At 40.1% G+C, this 18,362-nt stretch overlaps 2 protein-coding genes across 3 annotated transcripts in view; both read right to left on the bottom strand.

Moving 5' to 3' along the window:
• LOC119741019 (C-1-tetrahydrofolate synthase, cytoplasmic-like) overlaps nt 1-782 on the bottom strand; it is a 32,527-nt gene extending 31,745 nt beyond the window's left edge. The window contains exon 1 of the mRNA XM_038216586.1: nt 618-782. Within this exon, the coding sequence (XP_038072514.1) occupies nt 618-667 (50 nt within the window). The 5' untranslated portion in view covers nt 668-782. The remainder of the gene's footprint in view (nt 1-617) is intronic.
• Nucleotides 783-6,182: 5,400 nt separating this feature from the next.
• LOC119740462 overlaps nt 6,183-18,362 on the bottom strand; it is a 50,708-nt gene continuing 38,528 nt past the window's right edge. For both annotated transcript variants that reach the window (XM_038215783.1, XM_038215782.1), the window contains exons 18-22: nt 17,259-17,448; nt 15,201-15,443; nt 14,662-14,783; nt 8,372-8,491; nt 6,183-6,549 (exon numbers count right to left, since the gene is read on the bottom strand). In XM_038215783.1, the coding sequence (XP_038071711.1) occupies nt 6,393-6,549; nt 8,372-8,491; nt 14,662-14,783; nt 15,201-15,443; nt 17,259-17,448 (832 nt within the window). In that variant the 3' untranslated portion in view covers nt 6,183-6,392. The remainder of the gene's footprint in view (nt 6,550-8,371; nt 8,492-14,661; nt 14,784-15,200; nt 15,444-17,258; nt 17,449-18,362) is intronic.

Raw genomic sequence — 18,362 nt, 5'->3', positions numbered from 1 at the left:
GCTACTAATGTAGGCCCTAGTAATATTTTATTTAATATTATTATCAAAAAGCCACGTTTACGGGTCATGACCGTCCATGCCATGGTCAAGGCCCACGAGTTCCCACTACTGGTCGTGCAACTTGCATGCACCCAAGTTGTGACGCCGTTAACGTTAATGCTGATCGGACTTCGGAGGGTTTAATATGCACGGTTTTTCCCATCCCAAATTGGCAAATCCACAGCCTTGCACGTAATACTTGGGAAAGATTTCCATATACGAAGTTCACTAATTTTCCTCTGTATTGACTAAGTAACAAGCCCCCAGATAGCAATTTCATGTCATCAAAGTCAATTTGAGCAGTGAGAAAATACAAGCATTTTCTTAGAAAACACTTAGAATTTTTCAGTCCAATCTCATAGGGTTTGTACACAGGGTGTTGAGTGAACTTCGTATATGGAAATCTTTCCAATACTTGTTACATAAAATACTTAAATAGATACACTAGCATGACATGCATGACTAGAGCTTCTCTCCATCTGTGTTATGTTGTTCTGTTAACATGGATATGTTGTGGTCGATCCCAGACTCCATTACAACTTCACACGTACACTAGTACTACACACACTTAGACTTACGCTGAAATAGCCTTTCCGTCGATGACTTTCCCACGTGTTTCTTCCGGCATTTTTGGCTAGGAAGTTATTAACAATTCGAAAGATTTATCTGTGACCTCTCTTCCAAAACGTTACTCGCGCGCCCGCTGAACACTTTCGCGGGCGGGCCAGGCGGTGTGCGTGCTTATTTGCTGGTAGTAGTAGAGCGCCCTCTGCCCGGGATCATAATGGTCCAAACGGGTCCTCCCCTGCTAAGATGAACAGTCAAAGCAAACACGTTTACTACAGCAAAAACAAAAAACAAAAAAATTCATTCTACCATGATTCTACATATATTCCATTTGGCACTAAAAGCGAAATAAGAGCATTTTTTTCGTCCACATCTCAAGTAAGGGAGCTCCAACCCTCACACCTTCACCCACCCAGCCTCCTTAAAAAAAAAAAAAAAAGCTGTTCAAGCAAAAGTACCAAACAAAACAAACAAGAAAGTAACTAAATTGAATGGTTTTGGAATTTTTATGATTCCTTTTCAGTCAAAAATGGTCGAAAATTCAACCAGTTACCAGACCAGGTCACCAGGTAGTCACCGATAACCTGTGAATGGGTTTTTTTTTGTACACACTAGATCCTGGCTTCAGATCTAGTCCTTCTGATTTGAAAATCACAGGCGTGTGGAAAAAGGCACACCTGGATTTTTCTAGGTGTGTGGTTTTCTAGGTGTGTGGTTTTCTAGGTGTGTGATCTGTGGTCCAGGGAAATTCAGGCGTGCAATTATTTAGGTGTGCGATGGTGTGGGGGTGTGATCGCACGCCTCAAATCAGATCCCCCCCAATTTTTTCATCAACAGTTGCTCCTTTTCAGTCCAGTTCTCATGATACCCTATGGTTATGTGACAAGCCTTCAAATCCTGCATGTACTGGCCTGTGTGGATGACAAGCAGGACAAATTGCTATGGGATTTCAAATGTATGAAGATGTTATGTAGGCCTACAAATGAAACTTTTAAAAAAGGACACAAGTGATGTATCATAGGACACTTAGGATATAATCGACATTTAATTAGTTTATTGTACAACCTTTGTTTGTGCATCAAGGCAACCATTTCAACAGAATGAGAACATAATTATCATCATAACTAAATTGCCACCTTTAAATTTACAGCCAAAACAATGCGGACGCCTTTTGTTACAATGCCTGTGCTTATAATTATACCATGAACACCAGCATATGCAGGGTGTCTAAAAAAAATGTAGCATTCAAACATTTTTTTTCTAAGGAAACATCCTTTAAAAAAATTACTATGAGTTGATAGTGTTTCTTCACCCTTGGCAGGACGTTTGTTCTGTGTGATTTAGACCTTTTGTTTAAAAGTTACGACAAAGCTTGTAAAGCCTGTCAAAATTTGTTTGAGCCACTTTCTTCACCTTCTTGGTACATGTATGTGAATGCCTTTGATTAGACACCAATTGGCCCAATTTCAAGTCCTTTCATTTAATTCGTTGTATCTCTGGACTGGGGTGTCCAAATGAGATGGGATAAAGACCATTGCGTAGAGTATTTACTACACCTTCAGACTCTATAGATAAGTTTTGCAAAAAGAGGGTGCTGGTATTTTTCAACATTTTTATGGATTGACCGCTACAGTTTTTTGGAGACATCCTAAATACAATGGGGACATTTTTTATGTGTATTTATCTATTAAACAAGGCACAGTCAAAATATTGCATGTCCTTCAAAGTACAGACTTTTCTTAACAGTCAGCTTCACACAAATTGATCATTATAATTCCTCAACTCCAATATCCCTTCATTCTTCCGTTACTCATTATTTTTTTCCATCTGGGAATTTGGGTTAAGAGTAAAAACAAATCCTTGCTTTACCGTATACATTTTCCACTATGCTGTACAGTTCCACCATGTGGCTTGAGTGAGGTATAACTATTAATACAATGTACGTTTATGCTGGGAGTCAGGTAGGCGTAGCAGTACTTTTCTCGCCTTCCACCCCTGTGGCCCAGGTTCGATTCCTGCTCTAGTCAACATGTGGATTGGGTTTTCAGTCCCTGCCTGATTCTGTGGATTTTCCCCAGAATATACTTCTGGGATTTTCCTCCCACCTCTAAAACTGTAATTTCTTCTCACTGTCTTCTCTCTACAGGTTTCTTCAGGCTTGCGAGCTACAGTGCCTAGGGCGCTTTTGAGGAATCCTTGGTTTTAGTACCAGAAATATAATTTAAAAAAATATAATAATAATAAAGAATAATAATACATTCCCCTTTTAAAAATAAACCACATAGGAAAACTTACTAGGTGCATAATTATTTTTTAAAGTTGAATTAAAAAAAATTGACCGGAACAGGGTTCGAACCTGCAACCTCCGGATTACCGTTCCAGTGTTCTACCAACTGATCCAGCCTTATATTGGCGGTTTCCTATATTAGGATCTGTTTGGCATTTAACAGAAAAAGAATTGTAACATGATTGTTGCTTTACAATTACAAAGATTAATTATTAAACATTGTACCAAGACTGATCAACAAATGTATTATCTGCAGCAGGTTTTATTTGAAACACAAGGCACTTAAGAATGTCTGAAATCTTAACATACTTAATTGCATAAAAAAATACACTTTTCAAAAAGGTCACAAATCAAGGAACTAGCATTATACAGTTGGACACAGATGGTTACACTGAATTTAAGATTTACAGAAAGAAAGGAACAAAGTCTTCAAATAAAAGTTCATACAAGCCTTGGCAATTACATGTGAAAAAATTTAAGATAAATTAGTTTAAAGATCACTTAATGTTACAGTTTCAAATCATTAATGTGGGAGAGATAAAGGCTGAAGCTAAATTCCTATTGGATTAAACATTATTCTTTCACAAAGACGAACCTGAATCAAATTTAAGAACGAACAAATTTTAGGTAAAAAAATATAAGACATGTGGACGATTTCAATAGGTCTCTCTCAAATGACGTTACTTCCTGCAGATTGCCACATTTTGGGCGTCAAATTTTCATGACGCGCATCGGCTGCGCCGTATTCCAAAGAAATTTGGAGCAACACGTGCGTGTTTAGAACATTTTGCACACAGCGCGCACACGCACCTGATAGCATTGAATACGCAGTTGTAATTTTCCTACGAAGATGGCGTCCAATGAGAGAGATCTATAGACTTAGTTTGACAAACTAACAGTCTTTACAAGGCAAATAATTTAAGTGCAAAAACATGAAAAGCATTCACATTTGTAAGAAGTACTGAAGATATTTTTCAGATATGTGTAACTTTTCAATGCACATTAAAAGGCAAGAATACACTACCTGTGTGTATTGCAATAAATGCCACTTATGTGCAGTGCCTCTCCCACAGTGCTTCTAAAATATTCCATGTTAAAATAAAATAAGTGCCTAACAAGCTTTTCTCCATCAGCCACGTCCAACACCTTCCAAAAGTATTGGATTCAAGGAAAAATTGTTCCATTTTAATATATAATAAGTGAAAAAAATATATGAATCTCTATATTTGGAGAAAAATCTACATTCACTGCAGGAACTTTTTTGAACTGGTTAGCAAATCTGAAGTTTCATGAATCTGCTAACCACGGAATTCCGCACTCACTATAACCATTGTGCTTACAGCGCTATTAATAAGATCTGTGCTAACCCTGTAAGCACGGAAACCTTAGTTACAGGATGTACACATGCACATAAGCCAAAATTGGAATATGCTAAACCCTAAATTCTGTGATTAGGGTCTCTAATCACAGAATTTTCTGCTACACTAAGCAGGGATTTTTCCCTAACAGTAAGCAGTGCCATGAAACTGGGCCCATTTATGATGCAGACATGTGGATTTTGCTGTCTGGTTCACATCCAACCCTACCCAACTGCATGTTGAAAAAACTCAAACAAAACCACTTTTAATGGGAATCTAGTACCCAATAGGACTTCCAAGTTTTCCTAATTATAAACCACATTGAAATTAGTGAAAGGCACACTAGTCTGGCACAATTTTGCAGAATCCAAATAAAAAAATAAATGTAAGCTGACGCAAAATTAAAGGATATCTGGAAACTATAATTTCAAAAAAGATTTCATTGGGTTAAACTACTTTTATATATGTACAAATCCATTAAACTTTTTGTTCCTCTGAACGGTGATTTCTATCAAATATACAGCACTGGACCACATTTTATACATACATCTTTCCCCTAAATTAAGCATTCTACAAAAAAGTATTGTAATTCACTATGAGAACAGACAACCAGTTTAAGATGTTGTATCAAGCATACTGTACCGGCAAAATTTCAAGTGTTTTTATTTTCTGGGAACACGATTGCCAAGGAGTTATTAAATTTGGATATTATAAGTTATCCCGCGAGTGCGAGTGGAACAAGGAAAAATGTAGTGCGTCTGTGTCCTGCATACCACGAGGCCGAAGGCCAAGTGGTATGTGTCCCACAGACACACTACATTTTCCTTGTTCCACAAGCAAGAGGGCGATAATGAATTTATCTTCAAGCAAACTTGAAGCACAGTAAAGATGGAACTAGCATAGCGATACATGGAGTGCGATATGGACTGTGGTATAATGGGATATTATATAACTGACATACAGATCCTTGTCATTTGATTAGTGGAACTCACATCACGTGGCATTCATTATTGCTCCCATTCACGCCGCGGCTCAAAAAGTACTATTCGCCCACGGGGAATGGGAAATACTATTCAACAGTTAGGATCGTCATTGTTTCATGGCGTGGTATTTGTGTGCAAATGCATGCTGGTGTGCACGTTCAGCATTGCATGTTGCGTGTATGGTCCCAAGAGCCAGTAGCTAAGAAGTTGGGTTCAAACATTTCGCGAAGGGGTGGTTTGGAAGAGAGAAATACATTTCCCACCAATTTTATTGAAATAGAAGTTCATTTTAACTGTAAATCATATGACAAGGATCTATATGTCAGTTATATAAAACAAATAGTGAGTGGCTTTAAATTGTGAAATGGGAGGAATACTATTGCTCAGTAAAATCTGGACTACACAAAAGTCCAGATTTTCCCTTGCGATAATATCCTCCCATTCCACTCTGAGCCACTCAATATTTGTATAACACCACACTGTTATTGCCATGGATCGACCAATCGCGCTCGAAGATTCAAGTTTGCTTGGAGATAATAAATACTGACCAGCTCCTGCGAACTGTCCATGTCACATTTTTTAAAAACTTTAACAGCAGTCCAGAGGTCTGTGGTTCACATCTGGTCAAATGCCTTGGCCCAAACTAAACCAATAACATGCGATTCAACGACTGATTTTCAATTCAACAAATTGCAATTAGTGGACATTGAAACAAAATGCTTTGATGTCGACGTCGATACATGCACATATGGGGCCAATGGAGCTGCTAAGCACAAACATTTGCTTAGCACAAAAAAAGTCTGGCTTATAAAAGCAGGTTACCGACCAAATTTCCATGTGATGTATATTGCTTGTGATTGGTATTCAGCTGTTGTTTGCTTGCCATGAAAATCACATAAAGTTTTGGCTGGTAACCTGCTTTTATAAGCCAGACTTTTTTTGTGCTAAGCAAATTTTTGTGCTTAGCAGCGCCGTGAAATTGGCCCCAGGCCTCAATAATCATGTGATTATTATCTGTGGTCGTAATACTGCAAAGCTAAATTTTACAGTGGATGCAATGAAAGAAAGACTCGTGACAAATGTTATTAATTTTTATGGCGTTCTGCCAGGTGAGGAGACTGAGCAAGTTTTTTTTCCTTCCCCCTTTGAAGCGTCTCATTATTTCTCTTCTACATCACCATTCTGTAAGCCCTCCACATCCGTGGGGATGAGTTTCTCTAAGATGTGGTTGAAGACTTCCAGGCACTCCAACAGCCCCGAAGTGTGGTTGGTGTGAAGCCAGACTTTCCGGTACATATCGATGATGCTTAGAAGCCTGAAAAATCAAAAAAAAAAGTTCAGAAAAGTTTTAATATAGAGGCCTCACACTGCCACTCTTCATCAATATAGGTTTTTAATAAGGGAATAAATATGTGCTTGGCGGGTTTTTCACAAGGACGTTTATAACCGGGTAGGGGCCTTGGCGTTGATAACGGCCCAAGGGTCATCATCCACAACCAGGCCCCTAGCCTGCTTCAAACATACTTGTTTAAAGGGGAAGATACAACATTTGCAAATATCAAAAAATGAAATGATCAAATTATCATGAAATATCTTACTGGATTGCTTGGGGATGTCAGTCCAAAGCATCCTGTAAAATCGTGGCCCCTGGTGTGCTGACATTTTCAAGAAAACTTGTATTTTTCCAACGCTGGTCGGCTGACCGGCGTTGGAGAAAACTGACATTTTTTCAAAAAGGGCTGCTAATTTTTCATATTTAGTTATTCCGCATTTTCTTGCAATTGATTACACACCTGTGAAGGGGTACAAGCCTGCTAGACTGATTCTCTGACCTTACAATTTCCCAAAGTCTATAAATTGCTCCGTTGCATCTTGCTTGGGGTCAGGGAACCAGACTACAAAAATATGGTTGGTTTTCTTGGATTTTCCAGCATCTCCGAGCCCAAAACGTGAAGCAACTCAGTTAAACAACATTTGCTATTACATACCAACCCTCCAAATCCACTTATTTCTGAAAAATGCAGCAAAAGCAAATGTTGTACATTCCCTTTAATATCGGCCAAGCACATATTTATTCCCATTCATTAATGGTAAAAAGGTCAAAACAAGTCAAAAATTCACCCATTTCCAACAATTTTGTTCCAACAACTTTACTTTATGTTTTGTGAAACACCCATCTGGCCATGACTATGGTATGTGCCTTGCGCGTTTAGTGCTAAAAATCTGAAACTGGCGCGCGCGGGGCATGTACTGCGCGATGTGGCGCGGGGCATGTACTGCGCGATGTGGCGCAGAATGCAGCGGTGATTTACCGGCGGTTTAAAACCACCCACGTGACGGGCTCTCAACCAATAGGAATGGGGAAACTGTCTCAGGTATTTATGAATAGGTTTTTGTAAATCGAAATATTGAGGTAGCTTCTTAAAGGTATTTAAGTGCCGAAATATAGGCATTGATAGGTTTTGGTGTGGAAAAAAACCGTGAAAGTTTTCAGCATTACCTCATGCAAACTACCAAATTAGGGACCGTGACCATTCAGCCCTGGTATGAAAAGGGCCCCCCGGTACCTCGTCCGGCCCAAAGCCAGTCCGGTCTTCAGCCCAATCTCGTCCGGTACATGGTCCTGTCTGACCAGAAGTTTTGAAGTCAGTCAGGCGCATTAATTTATTGCCCTTCAGAGAACGTCCACAGCAGAACAATAGCAGACTTACCGGATTAAAGATAAAATCTATCCATAACGCCTAGGTAATTTACGGTCCCATTGTGCGTGAAACCGCATGGCAGGGGTTTTGATCTGTGCCGACGAAAGTGTTCTATTGTTTCGCTCTGAGAGATGAAAACCACAAGCGGGTTTCTTCTGGGATATATTACATGTGTCAATACTTGCAAACAATAGACCCCAGGATAGAGGAGTTCCTGATTAGCAACCGGACCAGCTCCTGGGCTGGTAGCTGGGACGGGGTACGAGAGGACTTCTTGGGAGGGGACGAGCTTACAGGGGGGCCCTTTTCATACCGGGGCTGAATAGTCACGGGCCCTTATGAAAAAGGGGGTGGGGTGGGGGTGGGGAAAGGGAGATTACACTTGTTAGTTAGGATCTCTCTTCGATGCTTTCTGAAAAGACTTCCTGTACTTACTTGTTGGCGGAGTCTGTCTTAGCTGTCATGTTAGCATTCGCTAGGCCAACATTGACGATATCTGAGCCTGCAGACGCTGCATCAGGTTTCTTACCGGCCACAACCAGGATACGAGCCACTCTGACAAGAAGACAAGACAAAGCCAGTGTGCAAATCAAAAGTCAACTCACAACGCTGGTTATAAGTTACAGGAGATGAACAGCAGCAAAGGGATGCCTTCGTGAAAGTTTAGTTCAACAGGTTGTGACTTAAAGCTACAGTTCATCATTTGCAGCTATCCAAAATATAACTGACAAAATTATTGTTGAAAAGCATACTTGGTTTAAAGACAGTAATGGCACTAAACTCCCTGTGAAATTAGTCCTTCTGGCAAGCTGTCATTTTGAAGAAAACAATGAAAGAAGGCCATTTCAAACGATGTGTCTAAAGACGCATTCTTCGAAATTTCCATTTTTAAAAATTCAGCGAAGCACGCACAAGCATTGACAGGACGCACACGTACACGCAGTTGCTACAATACATCGGTCCAGTGCGTGACATCGCGTAGTTGCAATCGGCTCAGTGAGAACGTGTCTCGGATGCTGAATTCAGGCCCAATTCAAACCTGACTCAGCAACTTTTGATTTGAAATCGAGATCGTAGAATATTGTTTACTCAGAAAAACAGCATTCACTGAGCTGAAACTTCATCAGGTTAGTTGTTCAGCACCCTTCTTTGGAATTTGAGCACTTTTGTTGCTTCAAACGAACATAATGCACAAATTACAAATGATGGAAGCTACCTTTAACTTGGGGCTGGATGGCTCATATACTTGTGAAGTGCATGTAGGTTCGAACTCGGGCTAACACAAATGCTGATGTAAAATCTGTGACGCCATGTGAAGTTTTTCATGATGCGAAGTACTTAACAACATTTCAACACATTTCAACTCCGGAGTGAATTCTGCTGCAGATGTTTTGCGAAGTCAACTTTGCCTGGCATTTCGCATTTGTGTGAAGTGTGAACTTGCCTTGAAGGTACAAGGGAGCATTTGCTTTTCGTGCATTTTTTGTTTGAAGAAAAAATGTTGCTCAAAATATTAAGGGTGCGCAACAATTAGCTTGGTGAAGTTTCAACTCAGTAGATACTATACATTTTGAGAAAACAGAGAAAACATACGCACGATTTTTGGGGCCTCGTAACTGGATCCATTGCTAAAGCACTTAACCCTTTCATTACCACATTGCTTATTGACTTGGCTCTCCCCAGGACCGAATTGTTTGCTCAGTCATGCGAAAATCACTCGAGCGTGAACAAAATGACCACAAGTCGAAAAATCACTTTTTTCAACCCAGATTTTCACTGCCAAGGAGTGATTAAAATCATAGGTGTTGTGTGTAAAGTTTGTTCTTTTATGTGATTTAAAAATGAAAGAATGTTATTAGTACAGGCATTATGTGAAAAAATAAGGGGTAACCTCAAACAAATTGCAACAGAAACCATTTAAAAAGGTTATTACTCAGAAAAATCTCCTCTATAACATATTAAAAGTCTTAAGAAATCTGAGTGGTGGAAAGTAGTTTTCTAATGTGTTTCTTAACCACACCCAGTACCACTTTTTTTGCTACTTTATAATGGAATATTTAGTGATGCTGCAACAATATATTTAATACTAAACACAGAGAGTTGATCTTAATTTATTATTGAGATGCCCATTGACTTCAGAAATGATCTGTACATGATTTATATTCATTTATTATGCTGTAATACTATTTGCAATATGATATATATATGAATCTATATATAACATATAGGTTCAGTCTATTCTGCTACCATTGGTTTCACGCACACGCACACTGCGTGGCGATCATCAGGCGAATTTACTCATTATTCTAGACCTTGGTAAGTTTCAATATCCCTATGTTTCCCAAATTTGCGATATGCCGATAATAATTTGCATAAATGCCATTTATTAATTTGCATAGATTAAAGTTAAAATTATGGCTGTCATGTGTGGACATGTCACAATAAAATTTTCCCTCAAAATCCAAGTCCAGTCATGTACATAAATTAATTTCACACCATGGTGCATTGCTATAAGGTTCCTTAAAAAAGGAAAGAAATCCATGGGTGGAAATATGCTTAATTTGCATGAATTCAAAATGGCCACTAATTACATTGTCCTGCATTGCTTTTTGGAGTACTTTGAACAACAATTTGTCCTTTGACATTGATTTCATCATCATTCCAGTCCGAGGTACCTTATGAGATCCTATGTTTCCTATGGGGTATAATATTTTTTGTTAAGGTTTCTAGCTCTTGTCAAAGTTGGTATAAGTGTTGGAAAATGTGATATCCCTGTGTCGCAGAGCGAACCCTTGCGCCGCTCTACTCGGACCAAAAATCAAGGAATAACTCAAGAGAACAGAGGATTCAACACAGGAGTTACAAATCACAAAAATCAATATTACGGGAAAGAAATAAACCAAAAAACCGCAAACCTCAATTCGAAAATACGTGGGCGAGAGTTTTATACCCCTCCCGCATGGATGCAAGCCCAGAATTGGTATGCAACAAAGGAAAAAGGAATTACGATTTGCATAATTCACCTAGCACCCACCTCCGAAGTTACATAACACTTTACGGCCGTAAAAAAATTAGTGATTGATGAAATAATTTTAACAGTCTTGTGACACCCTGTACATAAACACATTTCAGGGACAAAAAAATCCCTACTTTAAATCCACTAGTACACTGCATAGGGATATCACATTATGCAACGCGTATGCCAACTTTGAGATGAGCCAAAAACCGAACAAAAAATATCTTTCCCAATTTTTTGATATTTTGTAGCGAACATCTTGGGGTTTAATTTTCATCCAAGTTTGTCTCAATGTCGGGTGATCCCTAGGTCAAATTCAAGGTCAAACTAAAGGTCAAAATGTCATTATACTTAAAATAACCCCGACATGAAAAAAACAATGGTAAATTTGGATTTCTCATGATGTAACCTTTCAAAAGAAATTAAGATTAACACATTTGGCTCACAGATTATAGAAATATGGTCATTTAAAAATGGCAGCAATGTCCATTTTGACCAAAATTGCCTGGGCGGTAGCGCGAAAACTGTTTGTCCGATGGTGCTAAAACTGAAAATTTCGGCTTTTCAGCCGAAATTACCCCATAAACTAAATATGATCCAATTTGAAGAGGTTAGGGTTTCAAATTTAAAAGTTTTGGGGGGTGATTTGACACTGAATGGCCCCAATGTCAAATGACAAAATGTTGTTTAAAGTACTCCGAAAAGCAACTTAGGACGAGAGTTATTACTAGATAGCATATTATGTCATATTTTTGGCCACTGCATTTTTCTTTGCTAAAGAAGGAATTTTTCTCATAATTATTTGGATAGACTTTACCTTCCTAAGCTGGAAATCCATTGGTAACATTTTTTTTCTATCTACCATGTGGCGGTCATCTTGGAATTCAAAATGGCCGCCATTTCGGGCCTAATTTGTATATAACTTCTGACCTGATTGTCATATGAAGTTCAGTTTGGTGGCAAACCCCATGTTTTTGATACCAAGGAACCCACGAAAATCATTGTTGATGGGGTATACTCCCAGTGGAGTACCCCATCAACAATGATAAACTTGGGTTCCTTGGTATCAAGAACATATGCAGTTTGCCACCAAAATGGACTTCATACGACATTTAGGTGCCACCTTATTATTTAAATGAAATCAAAGATGGCCGATATTTTTGAATATCCAATATGGCTGTCGTCCATTTGGGATGCCTAAATGTGCTAATTGGATTCCTTGGTATCAAATTTATGGGCTTTGCCACCAATAGTGACTTCATACGACATTCAAGTGCAAAATTAATATGCAAATAGTTCAGAATGGCGGCAATTATGAAATATCAAAGATGGCTGCCATCAACTGTAAGTACCCCGTCCACAGTGATTTACTTGAGTTCATTCAAATACATGGACTTCATAGGACATTCAGGTGCAATGTTATTATAAATAAGATCCAAGATGGCGACTATTTTGAAAAAAATCCAAGATGGCTGCCATCCATCTGGGATAGATCATCAGCAATGGGTCATTAAGATTACTTGGTATCAAATGTATGGGGTTTGCTACCGAAATTGACTTCGTACGCCATTCGAGCCCAAATTTATCATGCAAATAAGCCGAAAATGGCGGTCATATATTTGAAATATCCAAGATGGCTGCCATCCATTTGGAGTACACCATAAACAATAATGTACTCAGGTTCCTTGGTATCAAAAACATGGGGTTTGCCATCAAAATAAACTTCATGTGACAATCAAGTCCGAAGATATGATACAAATTAGGCTCGAAATGGCGGCCATTTTGAAATCCAAGATGGCCGCCACACGGTAGCTGGGAAAAATGTCTCCAATGCATTTCCGGCTTAGGGAGGTAAACTCTTTCCAAATATGGCAAAAATTACTTCTTAAACAAAAAAAAGCAAAAGTACATAACGGCCTATATACTATTATGGCCGCGCCAAATCATATGAAAATCATGTAATTAGCGGCCTTTTGAATTTATGCAAATTAGGCATATTTCCACCACTTGGATTTTTAACAACTTTTTTAGGGACCTTATAGCAATGCACTGTGGTGTGAAATTTGACTTGGATTATCAGGGAACACTCAATTGGTACATGTCCACACATGGCATCCATTATTTTAACTTTAATTAGGCAAAAATATACGGCATTTATGCAAATTATACGGCATTTGGAAAATTTCGGAAACATAGGGATCTTGGAATTTACCTAGGACTTGAATAATGAGTAAATCAATGTAAAAGGACTAAATCTGTTGTTTAAAGTACCTCTAAAATCCACCTAGTATGAGAAATATGACCAAATCAAATCCGAAAGTCCTAACATATGCGGCCATTTTGGATTTATGCAAATTAGGCATATTTCCACCACCTCGATTTCTTAAGACTTTTAGTATGTCATTTTAGGGACCTTATAGAAATGTACTGTGGTGAAAAAAATTCTGTTGCAATTTGTTTGAGGTCAAACCTTATATTGCCTGTACTATATGCCTTTTTGTCCATCTGGTCCCATTTATCAAACTGCAAGCCATTTCACCACATGACCAAATGACACTCCATACCTCAAATTGTGCGTGGATACTTCTGAAGCACTTTTTCTCATTTTTTTTGTAATGGTAACACTATGAATAAACTACACCATTGAAACTTTCCAAAAACACTCTTTCAGCTGGTACATGGTTGATGTATGGGCGGCCAAACATATGAACATGCCGCCTTTCTGAAAAGTAGTCAATATATCTGCGTTGAGGGTGTTCTGTGTGTGGTTTCCTAGTCGACTAGCTAGTCGCCCATGGGAATCAGCAAGGGGGTAGTTCTTGTCGACAAAAGTCGCCCATGGTAAGGAAAGGGTTAAAAAAACTGTGCCAGGCACATTTTCTTAAACCACTGTCAATGATTGTTTTCTTCAAAATGATACCATTTCAGGCGGAATAATTTCACAAGGTAGTTGGTACCAGTCCCATCTTCACTTTGAGCAAGGATTCTCTCGTGAACTCGGTAGGTACTTTTCCGGGTAATTGCAAGTGTTCCTACGTGCCTTTAACCCTGGCCCCCTAAGGGCTCTTTGGGGGTCAAGTACCAAATACCACAGAATACTTCATGTGTTGTGCACACTTGTAGGGAAAGAAATGCACACTACAGATTACTACTCCGTAGATTAACCCTAACCCCCTAGGTCCTTTTTGCTAAAAACTGTCCTCAATCCTCCAACATTTTGCAACAGCACCTAAATTCTTCAAAACTGTCAGACAGTCCTGCCTCAAAATGCATTCATCGTGTATCCTCCAAATATCATCCTCATCTCAAAATGTTGCACTCGTGTTTAAATGAAGGATAACCAACGCCTAAATTCTTCGAAAATCACCAGACAGTCATGCCTCAAAATACATTCATCCTCAATCCTCCAAAATCATCCTCATCTTCAAACACCATTCATCCTCAATCCTCCAAAATCCTCCTATGCTTCAATCACCATTCATCCTCAATCCTCCAAAATCCTCCTATGCTTCAATCACCATTCATCCTCAATCCTCCAAAATCCTCCTATGCTTCAATCACCATTCATCCTCAATCCTCCAAAATCCTCATGTGATTCAATCACCAGTCATCCTCAATCCTCTAGAATCCTCCAAAACCGCCAGGAGTATTTTGGAGGAGTGAGGAGGGTAAGGGTTTAAGGTGAGGTGAGGGTTAAGAAGGTGCCTACCTGCTGGCCCACAGCATGATATCCGTGGCTAGCTGCAGCTCCACGATGGCAAACTCTTGTACGGGAGTCTTCTTAGCTGACTCCAGGGACCTCTGTATCTTGTGAAGGTGATTCAGAGTTTTCTGAAAGGCAAACAGAGCCAAGAGAAAGTTGGTTATTTTTTTGTTGTAAAATAACAACTGGAAAGGGTAAGGGGGACGAATCTGTGTTCACAGGACGGAGTGCCCATCTCTCTTTCGAAGCGATTGGGTGAGACTCGAGTCCATGAAATGCTGCTGTGGGGGGATCGCCACACCTCCTCCACAGTGAGTCTGTTACCTTCCCAGCACTGAGTAATGCCGGTACCCATTTAACACCTGGGTTGAGAGGAGTGATTGAGGTAAAGCGCCTTACTCAAGGGCACAACACGCATATGGCCGGGGCTCGAACCCACAATCTAACAATCATGAATCCTGTGCCCTACCGCTAGACCACCAAGCCCACTGGCAGGGGTAACAACCCAATATTGAAAGAATCTAAGTGTGGTTTCCTTTAAATACCTGTATGACGTCAGGGGTGACATGCTCCAAGTCCACCTCATCGGGCTTGCTGATGAGCTGACACAAGAAAGAGCCCTTAGGGTTAGGGATGTTGGCCAGCTGACCCTCCAGCATGTTCCACGCTGACCGGGTGATGAAGGTCTCGGCCCGGCCCAGCTCTACAATCACCTGACCCAGGACACAGTCCTCATCCATGAAGAAGTAGTGGTTGATGATGTCGGCAAGCCTGCTGGTGATGAAATCCTGTTTAGAGAAAGGCAAATTGGGCGGGAGAGTATAAGTTATAATAATAATAATAATTTGGGAGGCTAATCATCCTTACTCAGAGCTGGTATGCTGAATTGCGAAGGACGCGGCTACAACGTGGTCAGACCGCTGGCACGTAAAGGTGCCCATGGCTGCCGGCCACATCGACCCATATGACCACGGAGCACAGCCTGAGAGATCAAAAGTGTTTGATTGTTCCGGAGGGAGGAAAACCGGAGGGCCCGGAGAAAAACCCTCGTGGCACAGGAGAGAACCAACGCACAGTTCTACTCACGTGTGATCTGCGGCCAGGATTCGAACCGTGGTCACCTAGGCGAGAGGCGAGCGCTTTTATGCACAAGCCACCCATGCCACCCTAGTTACTAGCCAGGGATCCCACAGAAATCTTAAAATGAAATTCTATGACTTTTCCCAGCACAAAATAAGCGCATTGCATGACCAATTCGGGCCATTCACAATGCAGTGCGCCACCAAGAGTTTGCCATGGAGAGTCCATTTTTCATGTTGACGGTCGACAAAACACGGCCCATTCGAATGAGTGTCAGTAGACAACTTGAGCTAATTTGTTATAAACTGGGGCATAGAGTTCTGTCGCCTTACAAAAACACCACATTGGTAAAAAGAACAGAAAAGGGCAAACATTAACTGGAATCATACGCTTACAAAACTACTGACCGGAAAAAAACTAACAATTTCAAATGTCCAGCGCTGCAAATTTGTCGACCATCTCCGAAAACGCACTGGGAAAATTAACTCTCTGTGGCAAACTCTTGGTGGCGCACTGCATTGTGAATTGCTGTGACGTTTTGGATCTAAGGAGCCTATATACATGTACCATACTTGGCAAGTCCTCTCACTGAAATAAAGGTCTACACAGTGTGCATCAGACAGTATGCTCTGTAGGTCCTCATTTTGGTCCGAAATGTCGAGTTCTACACTCAACCAACCGGTTCTTTTCAGAACCACACTGCTTCCAAGAAGATATTTCTTTCGACATAACATGGTGTTACCCGCAAACTTGTCTATTTTCTGATGGATCTTGCTACACTGAGCAGGCTTCCCATTTTGACAAGTGTCGCAACTTGCTGCATCTAGCAGGGTTTCTAGCCAAAATACTTTAAAGAGGTTGTGGAATGCTCGAAGACATTTCCGTCATATTTCGGGTATGTGTAGCCTAAGGTGTGATGAAATAAAAACGACAATTGTTTCTGTCATAAAATGAGTACAAAAGGTACTTTTTGAGAGCTGTTTTTCAAGTCCTGTCATGCCTGTTTCGACCCGAACGTGCAATTTGTGTAAAAGTCGTCGTTGCGGGCAACAAACAAAACACAGTCACGGTAAATCGTGACGTAATAAACAGGACTCCCGATAAACGAGTCCTGTTTATTACGTCACGATTTACTGTGTTTTGTTTGCTGCCCGCAACGACAACTTTTACACAAATTGCACGTTCGGGTCGAAACAGGACCTGAAAAATAGCTCTCAAAAGTACCCTTTGTACTCATTTCATGACAGAAACAATAGTCGTTTTTATTTCATCACACATTAGGCTACATATACACAAAAAATGACGGAAATGTCTTCGAGCATTCCACAACCTCTTTAAGGGTTTAGGGTCAATAGAACCTTTGGTTAAAACAAAATGTCATGAGGTCATGTTATGAACATACTGTTTGTGGATGATTCTCAGCGTGCTTGGCACGCGAAACGTGCTAAGCAATATTTTGTGCTAAACAGCTTAATTTAATTGAAACCAGTGTACAACAAACTCGGGCCGAGGTTCAAACTCACCAGGGGTACGTTTTTATTCCAAGCCAGTCCGCCGGCCGTGGCGAAACCAGGGAAACTGATCGTGGGCTGGTTGATCTGCATAGTCCCTGACCAATCAGTGAGTAGCAGACCCACGGCGTTGGGGGAGGCGGCAGCCGAGAGGACCGCGTTGTGAATGTTGCGTATGGCGGCTTCTGGACAGCCAACAATGCTGCAATAGGTTGCAAAAAAGAAAGGTTACACGTCCCAATTCACACAACCTTGTGCTTTCTAGGGTTTGACCTTCACTCTTTTTTTTCACTAGCAAGCCGGGCTACTGGAACAGATTTTTAACTAGTCTAACATTTTTACTAGTCTGCATATTTTTTCTTTATAGAGTGTCTCATAAACAACAATGTACATTCATGGAAAACATGTATCCTGAAGCAATTCTGTGAGTGTTTTAAATAAACAGATCTAATAATTTCACCCTAAACAGTTAGTAAAATTAGACACAAACTGATACAGGTTTGCTTTCTGAATTTAATGATTTATTTCTTCCTGTCCTTTCATCTTTGCAGTAGCCCAATAATTTTTTACTCGCCAGCCGGGCTACTTATGAATAGTTTGCCTAGCCTGCCGCTGTTTTGACTAGCATTTGGCTAGCAGGCTACCACTTAAGTCGAACCCTGCTTTCTGTCAGTCTGGGGTGTTATAGTGGTCAGAAAATTGCAAACAGCATCACTTGAGCTCGGTGACTAGGATATGATTGATTTCCATCAGCTATGGTGAGGCCGGCCAGACTCACTATAAGGATTTTATTGCACAAACGTGGTTCTTGTCAGAGGGGCTGGGGTTTGGCTAGGAATTTTAGTATCAATAGTTCAATCCTGGCTAAAAGGGCTCTCACCACTTTATTTGGCTATGTTTAAATGAGGAACTTGCGAAATTTGAATTGTTTGACCAACAAATATCAGAGTATTTTAAAAATTAAGCAAAACGGACTTTGCTCTTATTAAGCACCATCCCTCAGCGTACAGGAATTCAGAATGTGTTGGACAATTAAAGACAAAGAAGGAAGGGAGTGAAAATTGATGAGATTTTTACCAAGGACCATGTTGTAGATAAGTCCATTCAAACAAATCT

This window comes from Patiria miniata, unplaced genomic scaffold (genome assembly GCF_015706575.1).
Source record: "Patiria miniata isolate m_02_andy unplaced genomic scaffold, ASM1570657v1 HiC_scaffold_5, whole genome shotgun sequence".
In the NCBI taxonomy this organism is placed as follows: domain Eukaryota; kingdom Metazoa; phylum Echinodermata; class Asteroidea; order Valvatida; family Asterinidae; genus Patiria; species Patiria miniata.
Note: the sequence above shows the minus strand (reverse complement) of the source record. Positions and strands in the feature narration are given on the sequence as shown.